Raw genomic sequence first — 21210 nt, forward strand, 5'->3', positions numbered from 1 at the left:
ATTTTTAATTGCCTAATTCTGCATGAATTTGTACGTTTTTGCATGTGCTAAAAATAGTATAACTTTGTTTAAAAAATAATAATAAGCTACATTTACACTGGATTCATTTAAAATTCTCTGACACATTGCTTTCAAATTTTGTTCTCTTACAGAGGCATCACTGAAAGGTTCAAAAAGTAAGGTGAGTGCAAGATCAGATAATTTACCTTTCCTATTGTGCCCTGTCTGGTTTTGTTCACTTGGCTGTTCACTCACCGCATAAAACTCACTATAGGTTATTATATAATCTCACACAAAAGCATCTCCAACTAATGAGTGAGCTGTGCCCACTATAGTAGGTGCCCTTGCAAAGCTGAAGAGAGTGTCCTTTGCTGCAGGGACAGTCACATGTGGCACTGGTGGAATCAAGTGGGCAATAGACCATGGTGGAGACAAGGGTGGTATTCTGGAATTGCGGGTTTCTTAGGTGGGTTCCTCATCATAGAATGGTTCAGGTTGGAAGGGACCTTAAATATAATCCAATTCCAACTTCCTACCATGGATAGCACCGCCACCCACCAGCTGAGGCTGTCCAGGGCCCCATCCAACCTGGCCTTGAGCACCTCCAGGGATGAGGAATCCACTGCTTTTCTGGGCAGCCTGTTCCAGTGCCCCACCACCCTCTGAGTAAAAATGTTCTTAACATCTAACCTAATTTTCCGTTCTTTTGGTTTAAAGCCATTGCCCCTTGTCTTATCACTATCTGCTTGTGTAAAGTTGGTACGTCTCCTGCTTATAAGCTTATATGAACTCATCCTTTCCTAGAGTTTATGTAATCTGCTGACAGTTACTTACACGCTTTATGCCTCAGTTTCTTTGCCTTTCAAGCAGGATTAAGACAGGTTGAAGGTGGCAATATCAAGATAGTAAAGAAAACTTTGTTCTTTCTTTTTAAATACGCTAATGGGAAGGACTCTTTCACTTTATCCGTTCACTAAAACAGTGGTTGTGCTTCTCACTCGTCTGAAACAGAGCGTTTGTATGTATATCTCTCAACTGTTTATTTCTCCTTGATGCTGAGAACCTGTATTAGTGAAAAGATTACCTCAGCATTGTTTTTTTTAATGTCACATTGCCTATTATCATGCTGTAAGTATTTTTGCTGTATCAGAAAGGCAGGATCCTATACAAGACTGCATCTTAGCTATTCCAATTGTGTAATTTTGAGACAGAGCACCAGAGAGTTGAAGCTCTTGGTTTTTGGAAGGTATGATGATTTCTTTGAAATACTGAACTTCAAAAGGCAATGATATGTAAAAGGAACAAAAAATATATTTTTGTAAATGCAGCGTGTTGGAAAGAGAGGTTTTGAATGCAGGCTAGCAATCCCAGTGTAACTAGGTTGGTGGTCTGAAGCTGCTGTTCAGCTGGGAGACTCCGTGCACACTGTCTTCACTGGTATCTCCTGCAGACTGGCTACATGGGCATGGGTGATTGACTTGTGTGATTATGCTCTTCAGCTAGTCAATAGGGCTGGAAAGGTGTGTGTGTGTGTGTGTATAGAGTTGACCCTTCTGGGCTGTTAATATAGAAACTGTTGGGTATCATGTTTACTGTTGTTAACTTACTGGCTCCTATGGAAGCTATTGTTCAATATGTGCCTCTAAAACTTCTTTTTAGCGGCTGCAAACTTCAGTAAGTGTTCACCCTGATGCTATTGAAAAAACTATAGATGACATCATGGAGCTGAAAAAGATTAATCCAGATATAAATCCACAGTAAGTTCATGACTTCTTTATGAAACAAATGGGAATTATTGATTTCTTTTCAGTACCCAGGTCCATAGAGAACAAGTTCTTCCTAGCTATTTTGGTACGCAATTTGAAGATAAATTCTGTTTTTCTGTGTAAAGCTTTGCTGTCAAAAAAACAATAGAAAAATGAATGACCTTTTATGGGGGCTGCAATAGGCAAGTCCTGAGTATCTGCTTCCTGAATCATATATTGTTGATATATTGATTTATGAGGGCCACATCCACAGGGATAAAAAAATACTGGCAAGGCAGGTGGTCATGGAAATGACAGTGATGACTTCTTATCAAGGCTATAGGGAAGAAATCGGTCTGTCATAACCAGTAAGCCAGTATATCATTTCTGTATTTTTAAAACTGCTTTGAGTTATTCAAACATAGTCTTTAACAGTACACTTTTTTTTTTTATGCTGTTGATTTGAACTATTAGTGTCTTGTTAATCCTTGCTGTCCCAGAATGACTGCTGAAACTTCCAGTTCTATCTCAGTATTTTAGGGAGTTGATCAGCACCTCTCCAAGCCTTTGAGATTTTGTGCATCTGGTAATTCCAAAGCTTGGTTTACAAAGTAGTGACGTGGTCATAAATACTCTGTTTAGGTGGGAAAAGGAGGAGGGTGCCACAGCTTAGGGCCCTGATTACATTTGAATGATTTGGTCCTACTATAAGGAAAAGAAAACCTTAATATTTTTAATTTAATCCAGGTATTGTTCACGTACTTAGCAAAGAACAAATGCTGAATTGTTTAGGCTAAAAACTGTGTACTCAGCATTGTATTTGGCTGAGTCCTTCATACCTGTGCTCCCTTTCCCTGGCTGAGACCTTTTCCAAACAGTGAGGAAATGCTGGGATGGTGCCGTGTACATAGACACAAACCCTGCCGCTAAATTGCTCCTTAATTCATTAATTGAAGTATAACTAAACTTCATTAATCTGAAGTGAACTTTCATGTGTGACACACTTAGGTTATATTAAACTCTTCTGGAGAAATTTCAGCAGAAGCAGGTCAAGTATTTCTTTAGGCAGGATTAAGGAAAATCCATTGTTTTGCCTGTTCTCAAACATCACAAAACCTGTATCCAAACTGTCTTGTTCAGAAGCTCTGACCTTCCCTTGCATGGCAGAGACATAACATCTCCTCGGGTAAGGACGAGGGGACATGTGTCATACTACGTGTGTTTCTATAAATCTGTGTGCAGTCATTTTTGTTCACGTAGCATCTTTACAGAACAGAGCTAGCATCTGAAGAATGTTTGCACTGAGCTGTTCCTGAAGGCTGTGGGCAGCTGTGATCTGAAAAGGAGGTGGTCCAGAGTAGCTCCCATTTACCAACACCTTTGAAATAAGCGTGTTTATTCGGTGGTGGGAGCAAGTAAGCTGAGTAACCAGGTGGCAGTCTATGCAGTCTGGCTATTTTGTAGTTAAAAACATGATGGCTGTGGCTTAGTGATGCACTCTGGCAATTTTATCAGGCTTTTCATCTTTCTTTGAAATGCAGCCTTTCTACAAAACTGTAGGGTATAGCAAGTGAAGCATGTGAAAACCAAACACCAAAGCGGGGAAATGCTGCTTAGGTTGTTCCAGAAGGGTTACAGGCACAGACAGCATGCAGTTGAAGCAGGAGAAAGGGCCTAATGATGACATCCTTATTCTGTGTATTAATCTCAAAAGATAAGCAGTGAAAATCCTTCTGCTCAAAAATCTAAATAGTATTAAGGAATAAACAAAATGTTTCAGTGCACCACAGGACAAATGAGGAACCTGCACAGCTCAATACTCATGTATCATCAGTGCAGCCCAGTTCCACCAATAAAAATGAAAGGCTTATTCCTGTACGTGATAAAATATTCTTATAAGCATGGCTGTGGTATACTAACTAACTTGTATTTGACAATAAAATCTTAACCTCAAACTAGATAAATTGTAATTTAAAGCCTTAGGAGCCATGTTGGCTTTTATTTTTATTTTTATTTTTATTTTTATTTTTATTTTTATTTTTATTTTTATTTTTATTTTTATTTTTATTTTTATTTTTATTTTATGATGCATCAAGTTGATCCCCATTATAATAACAGAAGAAAGAGACATTATTGTGGCTCTTAACAAGAGACAAAAAGAAAAAAATGTACCTACAGGCAGATCTTTCTACTGTGTTACTTCAGGGTTTTAGCTTCTTTATACAGGCTCTTGTGGCATAGAAATAAAATGCTTATTTTTAGCTTTTTTCTGAGTTTCCCCCCTGCCCTTTTTAAATTCACTTCTCTGGTCTCAGGGCATTGTTTGTGAAGCTGCCATTTGAATGAGGGGAAAGATCCAGTGATGTGCTTATAACAGATGTTGAAAGCTGCTGTGTATTGTTATAATGAGACTTTTGTATGTGAAAATTTGCCATTTCAGTTTAAAAGTCAATTGTTATTTTTTTTTATCAAAGCAGCATGCTATGTAAGACTAGGCATTTCATAAAACCTTGTTTAATGTAATATTCATCTCTTGAAAATCTCCCACAGTAATTAAATTATTATTAATTTGTTGATGTAATATTACACATGCGTTAAACAGGTATGTATGCTGTAGTGCCATGACACATGAGTGAACTGCATCGTGTCTCCTTCCACCCTCAGGCTGGGAGTATCTCTTCAGGCCTGCCTGCTGCAGATCGTTGGGTACAGAAATCTGATTGTAGAGGTTGAAAAGCTGCGCCGAGAGCCGTATGATTCAGAGAATCTGCAACATGAGGAAATGCTTTTGAAGGTAGTTACTTAAGAGACACCAGTAGAGCATCCTTTATCCTTTCCACCTCCAAAGGGCTGGTCTATAAACCCCTTAATACCTCTTGATGTTTTATCACCTTCCTCCATTGTGTACCTGCTTCAAACTTAGTCTAAAAAGCATACTGGGTGTAGCACAGTCTGGGTATAACACCTTCCAAGCAAGCAGCTTGTTCCTTCTCGATGAATGTGTGTCAGTTGGCTGGACTATATCTAGGTACTGGATGCACAGCTCTTACTGCAGATAACAGCTCTGTGCTGTGAGTTCTAGAAAAACAGTGTGTCCTACTTACGTACAACTTCCTTCAAGATGAGAAGGGTATTTTTACCTCTTGTAACCAGAATAAACACTTCTTCTCCTTGGCTTCTTGAATTTTTGAAGGTAACACCTGTGTATTGGAGATACCGAGTGTATTGGTAAATTTCTGTTTACCAATAGAAATAGAAAATAGACCATTCTTCAGAATACATGAACAATTAAGAAAGCCATCCCAACTGAGTTTTAATTCATGATCTAAAGAAACCATTGCATGAAAGTAAATATGTTTTGAGGAAGGTGATCTTGAAGCTGTAAGCAGGGAGACAGCTATAGAGCTCTTAGATTTTAGAGCAACTGAGGAGAGAATTTTCAGAGATTTAAAAGACATAAGGTACTATGGTTTTGTTATTTAAACAAAAATACTGAAAACTTGAGAGAAGTTCCTTTTGGTTCTGCTCCCACAACTTTTTTTCTTTTGTTTCTAACAGCATGTGATAATTCTATTGTCTTCCATATCACAGTTTGTCATCTAGTGGTTTATACAAGCTATAGTGAAAACTCCTGGAAATGTCACCGTAGTGACTTGGGTTTCCAGACACTTTCAAAAAATCCACTGGGCATCCTCAAATGGTTGCAGAATGCCTGTAGGTGTCAGAAAAGCTTACAAGGGTTAGCTCCTTGCTGGGAGGTGGAAGACTGGCCAGGAAGGAGTCAGTCTAGAACCTCTTCTAGCCACAAGGCAGAATAGGGCAGATAGACTTCTTCTGCTGTGCAATCAAAAGTGTAATTTTCTGGGGCTGAAGAGGGCTTTAACTTGAAGGTCACACAGACCTACCAGTGAGGAAGGTCGCGTATGGGAGATTGGAGATCCTGGTGCCAGCCTATCTTGGTCTTTGAAAATACCAGGTTCCTGGCTACAGTTCTAATGTCAAGGTCTTTGGCTCCAGGAAAGCATTCTTTAGTTGTGCATCTGCACTGCTTGGAGAGCAGGAAGTAGGGTGTGAGGAGCTCTGGGAGCTGGTTCTTTTTTCCTGGCCACCTGGTCTTTGGGGACCTCGTTCTTAGATGTTTTGAAAATGGTAACTGATATGTAGTCATGTAGTATTAAAAACAGAATGAAAGCATAATGGAACCTGAGCATTTGACAGAGGAGGGGGAGCTAAGCCATGTACCTTACACTGTAAAATTCTAAGTGTTGAAAATAGTATCAGTAACTCCATGTCTCCAGTGTAACCTGTGCAATAGCACTTGTTTACAGCAGGCTTTTTGCTTTTATGAATTGTTCTGTCAAACAAAAATATGTCTAAGGGTTTAATTCAGATTCCAGCTCACACTGGGGAAGAATAAGCCAGTTGGTTTTCATCGCTTCTAGGTATTCTGCTGAGTGATCTCTGCAATGGGTAATTTGAGATCCTAATGTCTATTATTTATTCATGCTTACCAAGAGGGCAATTTATGAATGAGATGAAAATTAAGTTAATGTGATTGAACTAATAAAAACTACTACATTTAGTGTCAGGGAGTGAACAAGGAAGATGCCAAACATGATTTGAAGAACCTGTGATGCTTTATATAGTCGTCACAAACTAAAATCATTAGAAGTTTTAACCTTCCAAAGGCACTTAATTTAAAATTCAGTTTGAATTGCTAGAATTAATACAGATTCAGAGGGGATTATTTGGAAATGTTCTTACTGCTCTTTTTCCTGAGGAGGCTTCATCTAACTGTGTCTTGAGGCCCTACTCACCAGCTATGGTTTATGGGGAGCAGTTGATTTCTCGGTACACTTTAGAAGACATGGATTTGTGATAGAGCACATAAGAAAGTTATGCATTTGTCAGGCAGGTCTATTTAGGCTGCTTTTAGGTGCCTAGCAACATGATATTTAAGCACTAAAGACACTGGGACAGAGCAGCTAAGTAGATTTTTTCCAGCTGAGGATCTGACTGCTTAAATCATTTTCTTGGTTTTTTTTTAACTTAATTTTTATGTGAGATCAATGAATGATTCACTCCCCAGTTAAATATGAAGGTGGAATGTGCTTTTCTTGTATGGATTTTTGTTTTTATGTTGTCTGATCTGCTCTTCAGTACTGTGGTAGCCAAGTCAGCACTCTAAATTTATAACCCTTCTGGAGACTTAGAAAAGACGCTGGAGATAATATTGCTGCAGAGCCTCAGGGACCTGAGGGCTGGTGGCTTGCCTCTCTGACACTGATTCACAGCCAAATTCCAGCCCATTCCCCTCTCAGTGCTTAGGGAGGCAGGCTCTAGTTTGAGGTACAAAACACAAACAAAAGAAATCCTCGTGCAAGATGTTTGGGTCAGAAGGTCTTTGTAGGGCTGAAACAGCCACGGTATTTGAGAGCTATTGGAGATTTTATTTATTTGTTTGCTTCCTCCCCTTCTCGCACCCAGGAATTTCATTTGTTCTTATGCTCTGGTTGCTGGAATGGCAATACAATTATGTGAAAACTTACCTTGCTTTTAAGAGCAGAAAAAGTCATACTTATGTGTGGAGGTGTAATTATATTCTACCTGTGATCTTTCTAGTTATGGAAATGCTTGAAGCCCAATTCACCACTGAAGGCTCGGATTTCGAAGCAGTGGTGTGAAATTGGTTTCCAAGGTGATGATCCTAAAACAGACTTTAGAGGGATGGGTCTCCTGGGCTTATATAACTTGGTGTAAGTATGCTCCTTTATAGATGTATTTGTGTGTCTGGAGCTGTGACAAGCAGCATTATGTGCTGACTTTTAGCAATTCTGAAGTAATAACTTCTAAAAGCATTAAGGATTCCATATCAAAAACTTGAAAGAATATTTTTTGTCTCAAATTTATGGAGGAAGGTTTCTCTTTTTGAATGTCTCTCCTTTCTTTCAGTATTCCTCATTCAACAAGGTATATATATATATATATATATATATAAATATATCTCACTTGCCAAGACCTATATATAAATATATATACATACATATTTAAACCCCTTTTATTTTCTCTTTGAAACAGTAAGTTAACACTCTCTTCCCACAAGAGAGTAACTGTAAAGTATATTTTCAACAATATCTACATCTCTTCAGGCAAAATGACCTGGAAGTGGGTGTGTAAAAGGGTTATGTTACTGCTCAGCTTTCTTGTTTTAGAATTTCATGAGGAATTCTCAGACAAAACACTTGAAATGCAGCCACTGATGGTAGACTTCTGTAGTTGAACTACTACTTAAATTTCTTCTGTACCCAAAATCAAGCAATGAATGTACACAGGTATTCTCTTCTGCCAGATGTTTGCTAATACCTGGGGCTGGCAATTTAGGAATCAATCCAGTTCTGTTATTTCTTTCAGCCAGCGTATCTATTGCAGGTAGTAATGTAACTTAATTTTAGCAAATGTTTTAACCCCTTCCTATGAGAGGGAAAGAAAAAAAAACCTTTCTGCTTTTGCACAGAAAGGCAGAAAAAATTACCATCTGTTGTTATGCTATTATGTGTCTAAGATCAGTAAAGGATCTGAACTCTTGAGTCTGGATTTAAACTCCAACTGGATAGGAATCCTGCCCAGATATTTAATTTCATAGTCTCCTGTAATGAATTTTATCTCACTTAATGAATCTACCAGATCAAGAAGTCTGATCTCCTCTATCTTGAGCTCAGCAGCCAGTGTGTGCTAGCAGTAAGCAACAAATCTTATGTAGGGCAGGCAGAAAGAGGAGTCTGGTAACCCGTGCTCACCAGCAGCTCATGAAATTGCACTTGTCATTTGAGGCTGCTTTTATCTTTTTGTGGATCTGAGTTTAATGAATTCCACATATTAGATGCTACTCATACTGTATAATGCATGTAGTGACACTTAAAAGGGCTGGGGCTGGTGTGTTTGGATAGCTAGATTCTTAAGATTTCTTTTGCCGTTTTTGTTAACAATTTACCCTTATACATTTGCAGGTATTTTGCTGAATGGGACACTGAGGTAGCCCAACAAGTTCTTTCTGATTCTCTTCATCCTAAATACAGGTAATGCATGAAGCAAGCAAGGAGTAACTTGAGAGAATATTGTGCAGGCTATGGGCCTGGGAAGGATGCTGCATATTCCCTTAGTGGGGTGTTGGCATGTGCTACCTCTTCTCAAGTGCTGATCATGAAAGCTGATCAAATTCAAGAGGCAAACTTGTACACTGAAATCTTCAAAATAGTGAAACCTACTGTTAAATTTTTTCTCTTAATTTCTAATTTCAAGTGAATTTATATTTTTATTTACCTTTGTTTTATTTTTTTCTTTTTTTGTCTTCTCATAATGAAGGGAAGTCACTAAGAAGGAAATAAGGTATTTTTCTTCTTTTCTCTTAGTTTTATGGGACTACATGTAAATAAAGATCAAACCTTACTGCACTGCAGTGTGTTATAAACTGAAAACCTTTCTTACAAAACCAAGGGATCCCCATTCCCTTTCTCCAAATGCTGTTGTGTTAATTCATTTATATGACTGCAACACTGGGACCTTCTGAGCATGCTAATATATAAAGAATGAAACCAACTTTGCTTGATGTAGCTGAAGAACTTTGTTTTAGGCACATTTAGTACCAAATTTAATTAACAAATTTTAGGTGAATTTTAAGGGGGAGTAGGAAATTGTAGGCAGTCCAAATATGCTCATAGTAGCTGTGACTGGCTTGGTAATCAAAAGTAGTCTATGCCAAGAGTTTGTTAGCACAGCTGGAAAAAAAAAAAGATCAGCTCATTATATTCTCCTCTCATTTGTATCCACATACTGTGACTACCCTAGGTAGTGACTGATCTAAACTGGCTAGTCCAATGTCCTGACTTATGAGAGATCAGGTGCCTTTGGGTGACGAAAAATTTGTATTGTCAGTGAGGTATTATTTATTTATTATTTATTTATTTTCTTTCTTCCAGTAGTGTTGAACACCCCTATAGCAGTTGCACTTGTGAATCTCGTAAAGCTTTTAAACTGACTGTTTTGTGATGAAGTTCCTAATGGTAATTCCGTGACAAAAAGCACAGAAAGGTCGGGTGGAGTGGAAGCACAATAGCTTTTGAGCTTTGATTTATATCCTCACATTCAGTTTGTCTGGGACTTCTTTTTATATATTGGCATTCACTCTCTCACCAAATTCGCCCCCCAAAATTTGGTCTTCCCTTTATGTATCGTGCTGTGCATGGATGCTTTATTAATGTGTGCTGATGAACAGGGATTGTCATGATGTTTAAATGGCATCGTAGAAAATAGTTAAGCAAAAATTTGGCTGAACACAAGAGTTACATGGGAAATGGAACAATGCTGCGCCATCAGTGAGTGTTCAGTGTTGGGCTGGGAATACTGTGTGATTACCAAGTCTTGCAGTGCTGCGTGAGCATGTGTGATTTGTATCCCTTTGAAAGAGCATTCAGCAGAAGATGGATGCTCCTCATGGTGCCTGTGGTGTTTTCCTGGTGTGGTTGCTTAGCAGCAGTGCTGATTTCTGACGTGATAATGATCAATGTAGTTTCTATTTTTGTTGAACTACATTGCTTGTGCACATCCTAAGTGTGCTGCCTTTGTTAAACGTTTGCTTGGGTATTTTTATCGATTTTATGCCACAACCTACAAAAATGACTACTTTTATTGAGAATAAGTATACATTGGTGTATACTTCCAAGCCACTTAGGATGCAAAGTTTTGTTCCCATGCACATTGCTTGGTAACAGGTCAAGATGGGTGTGAACCTCTCTGAATCTTTAATACTTACAGGAAATATTTAAATACTTATCTTGTGTGAAGCCCATGGCATTGTTTTTAGTGTAATATAAACTTATTACAGTTCCAGTATAGTCCAAGAGTGGCCCTTTCATGTACTTATCTATGATGTGCAGCCTAAAACCTGAAAGATCTGTGTTACTTTACTGTAACAGTGCTGTAGAGTCCCCAGACTCTAAAGCATAATCTGTTGGTGAGGGTCAGTCCCTTACCTGCTTGTAGCTGGTGATAAATGCAGTGGTTTCTACTAAACTTACTATGTAGATACAGTTAAAGCCTGGTCAGTAAAATGTCACCTGCTGATAGCTGCATCATGCAGGTCTTTTTGTTTGTTTGTTTTAATGAACATGTTGAACGAAGTAAATTTAATTAAAAGTAGTTCCCTACTATTGTGTTAAACAACAAGAAATGTAATCCCTTGCTTTTGGCTGTTGAGTGGCTTCCAACATGGTTAGACATGAGAAACATTCTTCCAGTAGAAAGTTTTTTGTCTCCAAGTGGATCACATCTCCTGAGATAGTCACCATGTACATCTTTGAGAATATGTAAAGCTGAAGTCAACTCATTTTCTTCTTTTATTTATTTATTTATTTATTTTGTTTAGCTCAGACTTAATTGATGTGGATCATGTCTACGGTCGGTGCAGAAAATAATTGGCTTTACTACGAGTGGTGATGCTGTCATGTTCTTTGTAATGATGACAAAGGATATCAGTGATGCCACAAAGCAAGCTACCCATTTCAGTGTCTCCCCACACTAATCCATTCAGTCAGAAGTAGAGTTAAATTAGCAGTATCTACAGGAATAAAATATAGTCTGTGTTTGTTAACGTCCCAATAGCAAAGAAATGCAAAGGAGGTGTTTCTCTACTAGCACTTTCCTGGATTTAATCTGGATTTTATTTTATTTTTTCCAGTCAGTTCAGCAAAGTTGAATGGGAGAAGAAAAAGTTTGATAAGGCAATTGGGTAAGTTTAAAAGTCTTGTGTGTCTGCCAACTTTAAGCTGTTAACACTGATGCTGTGTATTTGAAGGAAGCAGAGTTGTCTGGCTCCTTCTTTAAGGAATTTTCAGCACACATACTATATTAGCATTGTCTTAATTACATCTTGATTTTGATCAAAGATTACCAGATAAACCTACTTCGAAGTACGAGTTAGGCATGGGCAAAATCTTGTTGCAAAGAAAAGACTTTTTCTATGTGCTATGAATAGTGCAGTTATAAATGTCTGTTTAATTCTTCTTAGTACATAATATGATCAAGTGTCTCTTCTCTCTGTCAGAGGCAGGTTCTAATCTGCTTCCAAGAAAGTATAATTATGAGTGTATCTGAGAATCTACAATACCATCTTTTAATACTTGTATTTCATTGTTCTGTGGGATTTGCCATCCGGCCTTATGTTGCAGCTAACTTAGGAGATTTATTTTTTTTTATTCCTGGAACATACAAAATTAAATCAGTTTCCTTTGCCTTCTTTTTTATGGGAGATGGCCATTGCCAGAAATATTGAGTTCTATAGACAGCAGGTTTACAAATGGAAAAAACTTCTAATTTGTAAATATGCTTTCTTTGTTGAGCTCTTAGCAGGACAGAGTTTTGCTTCATAGGTCAGATATTTTAATTCTCTTCCCAGCATGCCCTGATTTAGGTTTTTGCCTGTATATCTAGTTCTCTGTTGGGAAGAAATTGGAAGTGACTCAGCTGTGTTTCTGTCACAGACTTTTTAGCCTTATGAGTATCATTTTGGAACCAATTGTCTAACCCTGATGTTCCAACTGTGGGTTTCCAGTTCGGAGAAAAGGTTAAAATAGTGAATATTAGGTCACCTTGCAGGCACAGCCACCATGTGGAGTGCTTACTCTGTGTCAGAAACATCAGGGACTCCTATGCTGTTTCTTTATTCCATAGGAATTAACAAGTGCTGCTCCACTGAAAGTGCTGGCACAGTTGTGAAACTCCTGTTTTCACTGTGACCATATGTTTCACTGGGGAAACACTGCCATTAGGGAGTGCAAAGGAGATAGGAAAAATGTTTTTCCAGTTTTTCACCTCCGTTTAAAGCTGTTGAAGGAGAGAATGAGTACACTTCAGTATCACAACATCTGCAGAGTCAATGTTAGAATTTCTTACAGCCTGTGGAAAGAAAACAAGCTCTCAACAAACATTTGTTTGCTTTTACAGCTATTCTTTTGCTATTGTGGGCATTAACATAACAGATCTTGCATATAACCTGCTTGTGAGTGGAGCTCTGAAGACTCATTTCTACAACGTTGCTCCAGAGGCACCGACACTCACTCACTTTCAGCAGACCTTCTGTAAGTGCGGAGAGGGGACAACTACCTGCTTCGTGTTCCTATTACCATTATTTTATCTACCCTTGCAGATAGCAGAGTATAGTAAGTCTGCTGACACAGTTCAGATACTGTCATGCTGGTCCTGCTGTCCTATCTTTGTGATCCTGTTCTTAGTTGCAACACATGCCACCATCGAACCATGGAGTGAAACGAAGTGCAAGAAAAAAATGTGTTTGAACTGGTGACCTTCCTACCTACTCAAATTGATTTTAAATAATAAGAATAAAGAGCTTAAGCTTCTAAAGAGCTTCTATAGATACTTTCCCCATAAATCCATCTATATTAAGACTTCTTTATTTAGATACAGATGTTTCCCTGCACCCTTCAGTAGACTTGTCCACCCTCAGGACTAATTATTTTTTCCAGCCCTTTCCCCTCTATTCAAGCATTCCTTCTGTAGCACAGATCTATTGTGCATCTTTGCCAGAAGGGTACAACAGCAGGCACCACACATCTAATGTTCTTCCAAGCGTAATCGAGGGACTAATATCAAGAAGGCAAGATGCACTGATTTCCCTATTTATGATAATTCAGGAAAAAAACAATGGAAACCGACCAATCAAAAGGAAAAAAAGAAGAAAAAATGAAACAAAACAAAACCAGCTCTGCAGGTTGTCTTGGTAGATGATTTTGTTTTGTTTTGCCACTATAAAACTTACTGCTTAACTAGATAACTAGTAAGTGTTAGTGACTGTGCATCTTTTATTAAGTAATAAAGGCATTCAAGGTCACTATTTAATAAGACTCGCTCATCTAAAATCTTATATGGGCAGATGCTGTAGCAGAGATACTCCTTTGTTAACATTTCTGGGTTACTGCCCTAAACATACTGGCTGGTAACAACTTGTGCAGTTTAGTGGTTGCACTTCTGCCTTTGGTGGTGGTCTGCTTGATAAATGAGGAACAGATAAGTACCTACCTAAATATCCACTTGTGCACCTTCAGATTGTTATTTTTCATTAGGATGATTACTCTGTCTTTTTTACCAAATCCCTAACCTGCTCATAGTCTTGTGAATGGATGTGTCTGGTATGATCAGTTTGACTCCTATATCTTCATATCACATTATTGGTTCTGTGTTGTTGTTTTTTTGTTTTTCATTTTTTATTTTTGTTTATTTCCTTCCCTACTGTCACCACTTAATTTAGGAGAAGAGACATTTTTTTACTACCACTACTGTGTCTTGCAGTTCATGTCAAAACCTTGGCTGCAGGTGGGACTGATCTGCTGGCCAAGCATAGGTCTGGTCCCCAGGACCAGTGTGTCCACTGCAGGGACAGCATTCTCCATCACGGTAGCACCATAGGGAGAGCTGCTTTTGGCAGCTCATGTGCATATAGATTAAGTAGGATAAAACTTGCACAAGTCTCTGGTGACATAATGGGGCACTAAAGTATAAGCTATGCACAGAACTGTATGGCTCAGTGGCATGGTTGGCTGAAGTACAGAAGGTACCTTTTGGAAACTGAGATTTTGGGGGTGAAGATCCAATGTTTTACATTTTATATAGTAATTTTTTAAAGGGTTTTAACAGAGCTTTTCTTTGAAAGAATCATCTCTTGGAATGAAACAGCCTCTGGCTGTTGGAATGTATAGATCCGACGATGTGGGTGTGATGGTAATGAGTTGACAGTTGGACTAGATGATCTTAGAGATTCTTTCCAACTTTATGGTTCAATATGTTTAAAGTGCCTTTCGAATGGAGTTTCTCGAATCCATAATGAGAAACTTTGCAAACATACAGAGAAATTTAAGTTAGAAATATGTATGTATATTTGTGCTGACTGTGATGCAATAGAAAGAACTGAATAAAAGCAACTAAGCCTCTTATGCTACAGATGACATCGCTTCATGGACGCACATAACCTGCATGTTTCACTGCCTTGGAATGGTAGGTTGCACATCCTCGATGGCTCACGTAATCATAGAAACAAGAATGTAATCAGTATCATCTTCCCCTACTCATTAATTTAATGTTTTAGTTGTGTTATTTAACATGGTCAGATGAAGTTAACAGCTCGTCATCCGTGTCAAGATGCTTAATTTTGTTCAGCTATTGGAAGTTCTGCTGATGTTCATCAAACCTCAAGCTTGCTTCTAAGTGAGTCTTCTAAAAACTCTTCCTGAAATTGAGGAGGAATATTCCTATGTCAAACAACCTCACTAAGCATGTGATCAGATGTTTTCCTGAAATGAATCTCCAGCTGCTACGTTGAGTGTCCAGCATAAGTAATGTCAGTGCTGTGGCAGCAAACTCTGCCAGTTGTTTTAGTTTGATAAGCCTTGAGTCTTGTACATGCTTTATGTTGCAACAGTTTTACAGGTGGACTAAATCTTATCCCCGCAGAGTTCTGTGAGGTGTCAGACCTTGGTGACCTGAATTCTTTGTGTGCATTGTAATTATGAGTTCCTAGTTCTCATATAATTGTATGTGATTTGAATTACTGCATTTCTCTTATATTTAATTATCCTTTTGTAGGCTATTTAATGCATGAATTCCACAAATTTTGGATTGAAGAGGATCCACTGGATATCATGGAGTTCAACCGCGTCAGAGAGAAATTTCACAAGCGAATCTTGAAACAGCTCCAGAACCCCGAGATGGCTCTGTGCCCTCACTTTGCTGCATCAGAAAGTTTAATCAACATGTAGTTACTCACTTGATTTTATTTGGAAACACTCTTTCACTCCTGTGTTAGATCACTGTTTAGACCATCACTCGCATACTGAATGACCATGGCAATTGTATGCATGTTTTTGGTGCAATATTCATCTATTTTTGTCACAAGTACTAGATCCCCTTATGCTTCTCTTTGGGGATTTCTCATTTTAAATGGGTGCTCATATTGCGGCATTATGCAGTGTTACATTCTCAATCGATGTCTGAGTATCAGAGTTTTTCTATTTTTTTAGACTTTCCTCATAATTCAGCATCAAAACATAGAATTGTATTTCTCTAGCTGTGTTTTGTATATGTGGAATATGTGGCTGGATCTTGTATTGTGAAAGCTTTTTAACTTCTTGGTATGTTTTACAATAACTGCTGGCATTTCAAGCAAAATACGTGTTTGGACCTCGTCTAGGAGATAATGTGTGTAACTTAATCTGGTGTAGACAAACACATTAAAGTCCAATTTCCTCCATGCAGCCATATATGCTTAATGCAGAATTAATGAGGCTTACTAGATACAAGTTTCAGTAAGAAGTTTATGCAGAATTACAATCAGGCTCCGCAGCTGCATGAATACCAAATGATCTGGTGATGCTAATGCATTCCCAGTGAAGTGCAATCACTCACAACTACTGGATACTGGTAGGGGCCAAAAATGTTATTGTCAGGTTGTCGGCACCAACACCACCATGCTGAGGCACACTTTAAATTCCTGCACCTTCTTTTGACTGTATGGGGCTTGGTATTCTGTGTCACGTGTTGGAAGGCGATGTGATTTGATTACATTGTGCTTGGTGAATTCAGAGGAGCAGAAATCAATATATTTTTTTGATCTACTCAAAATGTAGCTTCACTTGTCAATTCAGTTCATGAGGACTGGGAGAAATAATTGACTCGAAGCTTTGGAGAAAACCCACCTGAGTTTCCCAGACTACTTAAAAAACAAAAAATGGCAAACTGCATTTTTTCTAAAATCAGAAATGAGTGAAAGTGTCTGACACTAAGAATGTGTAGTATATTGAACAGCATCTACCATGGCATTTCATACCCATGGTATTTTTTACCTTCTAAGCAAGCAATTTTAGTATTATATGTTTGTGTAAATCACTTGCATATGGAGATTAAACTTGGAGTAGTGTCCAACTACTTGTGAATTATATGAATAAATCATATGTCATTCTAAATGGAAGCACTGTGGGTTTTATTTTGGAGATAATGGATTAATAGACAGAAGGGGAATGACAGCTTTGTGGTATTTCCTTAGTCTGAAGAGTGATCTAAATTTATGTGGATCAGGCTTGCTACAGCATTTCTAGTTACTGTGTGAAGGGTTTGGTTGTTACAGCATTTCTAGTTATGGTGTTAGGCATCACAAAATAAATAAGCTTTGGTTTGAAGCTCTCATTTCTTAGCTCAAATGTGAGTTGGGAATCGGGACTTCTCTGCAGGGCTAAAAAGTTACGTTCTTTGCAGAGGTAATTCTATAGGCATTGCAGTAACTAGTGTTCTCTGATGACTTCAGAAATACAGCACTGGTGATATTAGCTATTGCATATTTTGAGTAAAATATAATGAATAAAAGATGTGTTTAACTTGTAAATAATCTATGATAACAATGCATCAAATGTCAGTGACTTTTATTACTCTTGAAGCCTCTAACATTTTCTAGCAGTGGTTTTCATTGTTTCGAATCTTAGCCTCTCACCTTCTTTCCTTCCCTGGCTCTCATACTCAACTTCCTTCTGTGACACATTATTTAGTCTGCACTGCTTTACTTTTATTCTTCTGCATGGGGGTTAATGGAGCTGGTGTGAAGGTCCCTGCCACCTTCTCACTGCAGTGATCTTCTCAGTTGCCGTGCGTTGTCCCAAGTCGTTCCAAGGTGTCAACTTCAAATGAAACCAGCAAATGCCATCTGGCTCCATGTCAGGTTGTGTCACTGCAATCTAGCTGCTGTGGGTGTTTTTTTTCCTGTCTTGCAGGGAGATGGGTTTAATGAAGCTATGTGTGAAGTTTCTTCTCCCGTTGATCCTCTGTGTGCTGGTGCTTATTTTGCTGCCCGTTCTTGCATCAGCTGTGGGCATCCTGGCTCTCCATGCTGTCATCAGACTTAGGGTTAAGAGGTTGCCCCTGGTGACTGCCAACGTGGCAGCACCCCAAGATGTAACTTAAAACCTAAAGAGGAAACTGAAATGTGTCTTTTAAGAGTTATAATTTATTCTACCATTGGTACATCTCTGAATTGTGACCTGTGAGGAGCTGGTTGTTGGTTTTGCTAGGAAAAGAAAATTGAGTGAAATGGTAAAGAAATGAGAGTGTAAAAGGTTGTTTCAAGAAAGTAGACAGTGTTTGCAGTCACTGCAGGGAGCAGGTTTGGGTTTAATTCAGAACAGGAAAGATTTATGCTGGTAATTTGAACAAGTTTCTCAAGCAGTTTTATGAGGCAAATTGTTTATGTTGGCCTTGTTATGCAGCCCAAGCACCTTAAGAAGGCAGAGCTGCTCTGTAATAATATCAGTGCTGACCAAAGCTGTCTGATCTATCTGCACGTGCACCACAGCAGTGCAGTCAGGTTTGCTGTGTTATTCACCAAGCAAAATGGTTTAAAGTGGAGGGAAGTCTGAGCTGCTCGTTCACTTAATAATAAGATGAGATAATGTACATATATTATGCACAACATGTCTTGCTTTGGGTGGGCAGATGAAAATAGCATCACTGGTGACACCAAGCTGTGTATGGTTTATCCTGTGATCTTTTCTTTATCGTACCTAATGTGAATTTACCTTCTTGCCAGGGCTCCTTTGACAATGTAGATGTGCACCAATTTGTGGTCGGTAAGCTCCACGTTCCCCCAGCCCCTGGGGCTGGGCTGCGACCTCAGGTAGGGGCTGCTCGCGGGGCTCATGGGCACAGGGGGGAGGACAGCAAGTGCTGTTCTGTCTTTTTGACTTGCAGCTTTTTTCTTCCTCTTCAGAAAGAACTATTTTTGCCCAGCTCCTTACCATCTCATTTGGAAGGTATTTGTTCAAACGCTGGTGGTAGTGTACATCTGCATGCTATTTATAGCAGCAGAGAAAATCAATTCATGCAATTATTCCTGAAGAAATGTTTCTCCCTGTTTGTCTCCTGAAGCTGGACTGGAAAATTTGCCGTGGTGTGAAGGGAATTAGTCCTCATTAATAGAACAGTAATCCTTATAAACTCCTGACCCGTGTTATGGCCTGCACTGTGTGCTCTGCATGGCAGTGCTGGCTGAGGCTCTCTGCTGCAAGTAGAGAACTGTGAGCACAGTTCCAGGTGAAATAACTGCTTTTAGGTGAGTCAGGAGGTACGTGAACAGAGTGCTGGTGCTTGGGCAAATGAACACAGGTCTGCTGCTGCTGAACCAAAGGATTGGTGGGAGCATAGTGCAGGTTTCCTTTATACAGTCAAATCATTAGTTCTTATTTCTGCTCTTCATGAACTCTGGTTAGCTTTTAATGTCCTGTTTGCTGACCTCTCCAGTTTTGTCATAATTCGACCTGAGGTTTTGTTCTGTCCACGCGTGCAGCCAACACTGCAGGTTTATTGCAGGAGTGGGGTGCTGCCAATTGGAGATGCTCCTGTGTGAGCTCCACAGGGAACCTCAGTCTGCAGCTCTGCTGCCAGGCCAGATCTGACCAAGGCAGGAGTCAGGTGCAGGCTGCAACTGTTATCACATGCAGCTTTATCCGTACTAACTTCACCTGTTTGGCAGATGCTTTTGGGATGTATGGGATCTCTGTGTATACTTCTCTCTATCCTATAGTCGGCTCTTGTTGTGCTTGGTATGATCAATATATGACCATCTGAGCACTGCAGGAAGAGTTCTCAGATTGGCTGTCATGATCTTTAATTTCCAGATAACTGTCCTATTTCCTTTGCAGCTTGCAAACCAGCTTGGCTTTCCCCTCTCACTCCTCCCCTGGATTTTAGTCCAATATAAACTGAAATTTTGCACTAATGGATCTTCCAGGCTATGCTGAGAAAAACAAAATGTCTCTTCTCTGTGCACTTGCACTGACAGTGTGGTGCAGCTAAAAATCACATGAATTATTAAAATAGATGTTTTGCAGAAAACAATCCTGAAAAAGAAAAGAAAATGAATTATTCATTGTTTTCCTTGGTTTGCAGCAGTGCAGGTTTTCTGAGATTTGCCAAAGATTAGACAGGAGTGTTCCTACAAGATCATGTAGAAGTATAGTAGAATTGGCTTTGTGCGTTCCCCTGCGAGCAGCATGCGGAGAAATCAGGTCATTTCTTATTCTAGTAAAGGAAACTGTTCTTCTCTATATGGAACTATAATTAGAAAAGGAGATTTAGCTATAAAGCCTCTGAGCAAGAACCGGGTACAGCAGCTTAGATCATAATGAACTATGGGGAACGGCAGAGGATTTGTTATCTGTGGTGCTGTGTTTTTAAACCTGTGCTCTATTGTACTGAAGGACTTTAAAACCACAGCACCAAAGGAGTTCTGTGCCCCAAAATGCTTATAATGTTGAAACAAAGATGGTGAGCTAGACAGGAGAGCACTGGGTTAGCACCTGTGAGCACAGCTGCCAGCTCCGTGAAGCAGAGTGAAATGAGGAGCTGGAGGATGAGACGCAGGGAGGCTTGATGTGTGCTTATGGTATCCTTCTCCTAACTGCAAGTGCAACCAGGAAGATGGCACGCAGACACAACCGTGAAAAAACTGAACCAATGGACAACAGAGCACGGTTTTGTAACATGCTATAAATTAGGACAGATATATCTCTGGTGGATACAACATGGAAGGTCCTTGAGAGGAAACACAATGTGAAGTACGTGTTGAAGGAAGGGTTCATAAAGAGGTGGGTCTGGTTAATGGGGACTGGTCAGGCTGACACAGAGAACACTGTAAGGGTTGCACGGCAGTGTCCTGAATAGGTCTGACCATGACAATACTGCTTGTTCCAGGGACAATTAAGGACATTAAGAAATTAAGGACAACTGCTAGAGATGCATAGGAAAGGCTGTGCTTCTTAGGAAAGATCAGTCATGAATTAATAACAAGAGGTAGGCACAGCCCAGATTTAAAAAACTGAGGAGAGTGGAGTAAGGAAACTAAGCAACATAGAACTGTAATATGGACATCAGGACAGAAGTTCAGAGCAGAGAGGATTCTATGGCTCATTGACAGAGCAACAACTGTCAAGATTGTGCCAGTTAACCAAGGAAAAAATGCTGAAGCTACAGAAAAAAGAATAAAGACAGTAGCAGAGCTGCATGGAAACAAGAAATTCTCCACTGGACTTGAGTCTGTAGTGCCCAGGAAGGGAGGCAGGAGAATGTAGCCTCAGAAACTAAGGGCTCACAGAATTGAGAAAACAGCCATGGTGATGAGGGTTAAAGGCATTTAGCAGCTGAATGCTCTAATGTTTTCTTGGTGATGTGTTTTGTCCTGAGCAGATTCCTTTCAATTCACCTTCCAAAACGTTTGTACAGTGCCCATCTCACCACAGACCAACCCGAAGTGAGAACTCCCAGTAAAACCTGACAAAAAAAATCCCTAACAGCAGTGAATCAGTTCAACTCCTTAGCCTTTGTCACTTGCCCTTGTCAAACTAAAGCATCCTCCTGGCAA

At 39.3% G+C, this 21210-nt stretch overlaps 1 protein-coding gene across 2 annotated transcripts in view; it reads left to right on the forward strand.

The window, feature by feature from the left end:
- Window positions 1-16920, forward strand: part of ELMOD1 (ELMO domain containing 1) — a 40170-nt gene extending 23250 nt beyond the window's left edge. Inside the window, exons 4-12 of one of the 2 annotated variants that reach the window (XM_065730074.1) lie at window positions 153-181; window positions 1660-1757; window positions 4410-4539; window positions 7368-7501; window positions 8753-8821; window positions 9108-9131; window positions 11479-11529; window positions 12744-12877; window positions 15396-16920. In XM_065730074.1, coding sequence (XP_065586146.1) covers window positions 153-181; window positions 1660-1757; window positions 4410-4539; window positions 7368-7501; window positions 8753-8821; window positions 9108-9131; window positions 11479-11529; window positions 12744-12877; window positions 15396-15568 — 842 coding nt within the window. In that variant the 3' untranslated portion in view covers window positions 15569-16920. The remainder of the gene's footprint in view (window positions 1-152; window positions 182-1659; window positions 1758-4409; window positions 4540-7367; window positions 7502-8752; window positions 8822-9107; window positions 9132-11478; window positions 11530-12743; window positions 12878-15395) is intronic. The other variant, XM_065730075.1, reaches the window with a different exon arrangement.
- Window positions 16921-21210: the final 4290 nt, after the last annotated feature.

This window comes from Cyrtonyx montezumae, unplaced genomic scaffold (genome assembly GCF_038088225.1).
Source record: "Cyrtonyx montezumae isolate F1298 unplaced genomic scaffold, pur_monq_1.0 scaffold_12, whole genome shotgun sequence".
Classification (NCBI taxonomy): Eukaryota; Metazoa; Chordata; class Aves; order Galliformes; family Odontophoridae; genus Cyrtonyx; species Cyrtonyx montezumae.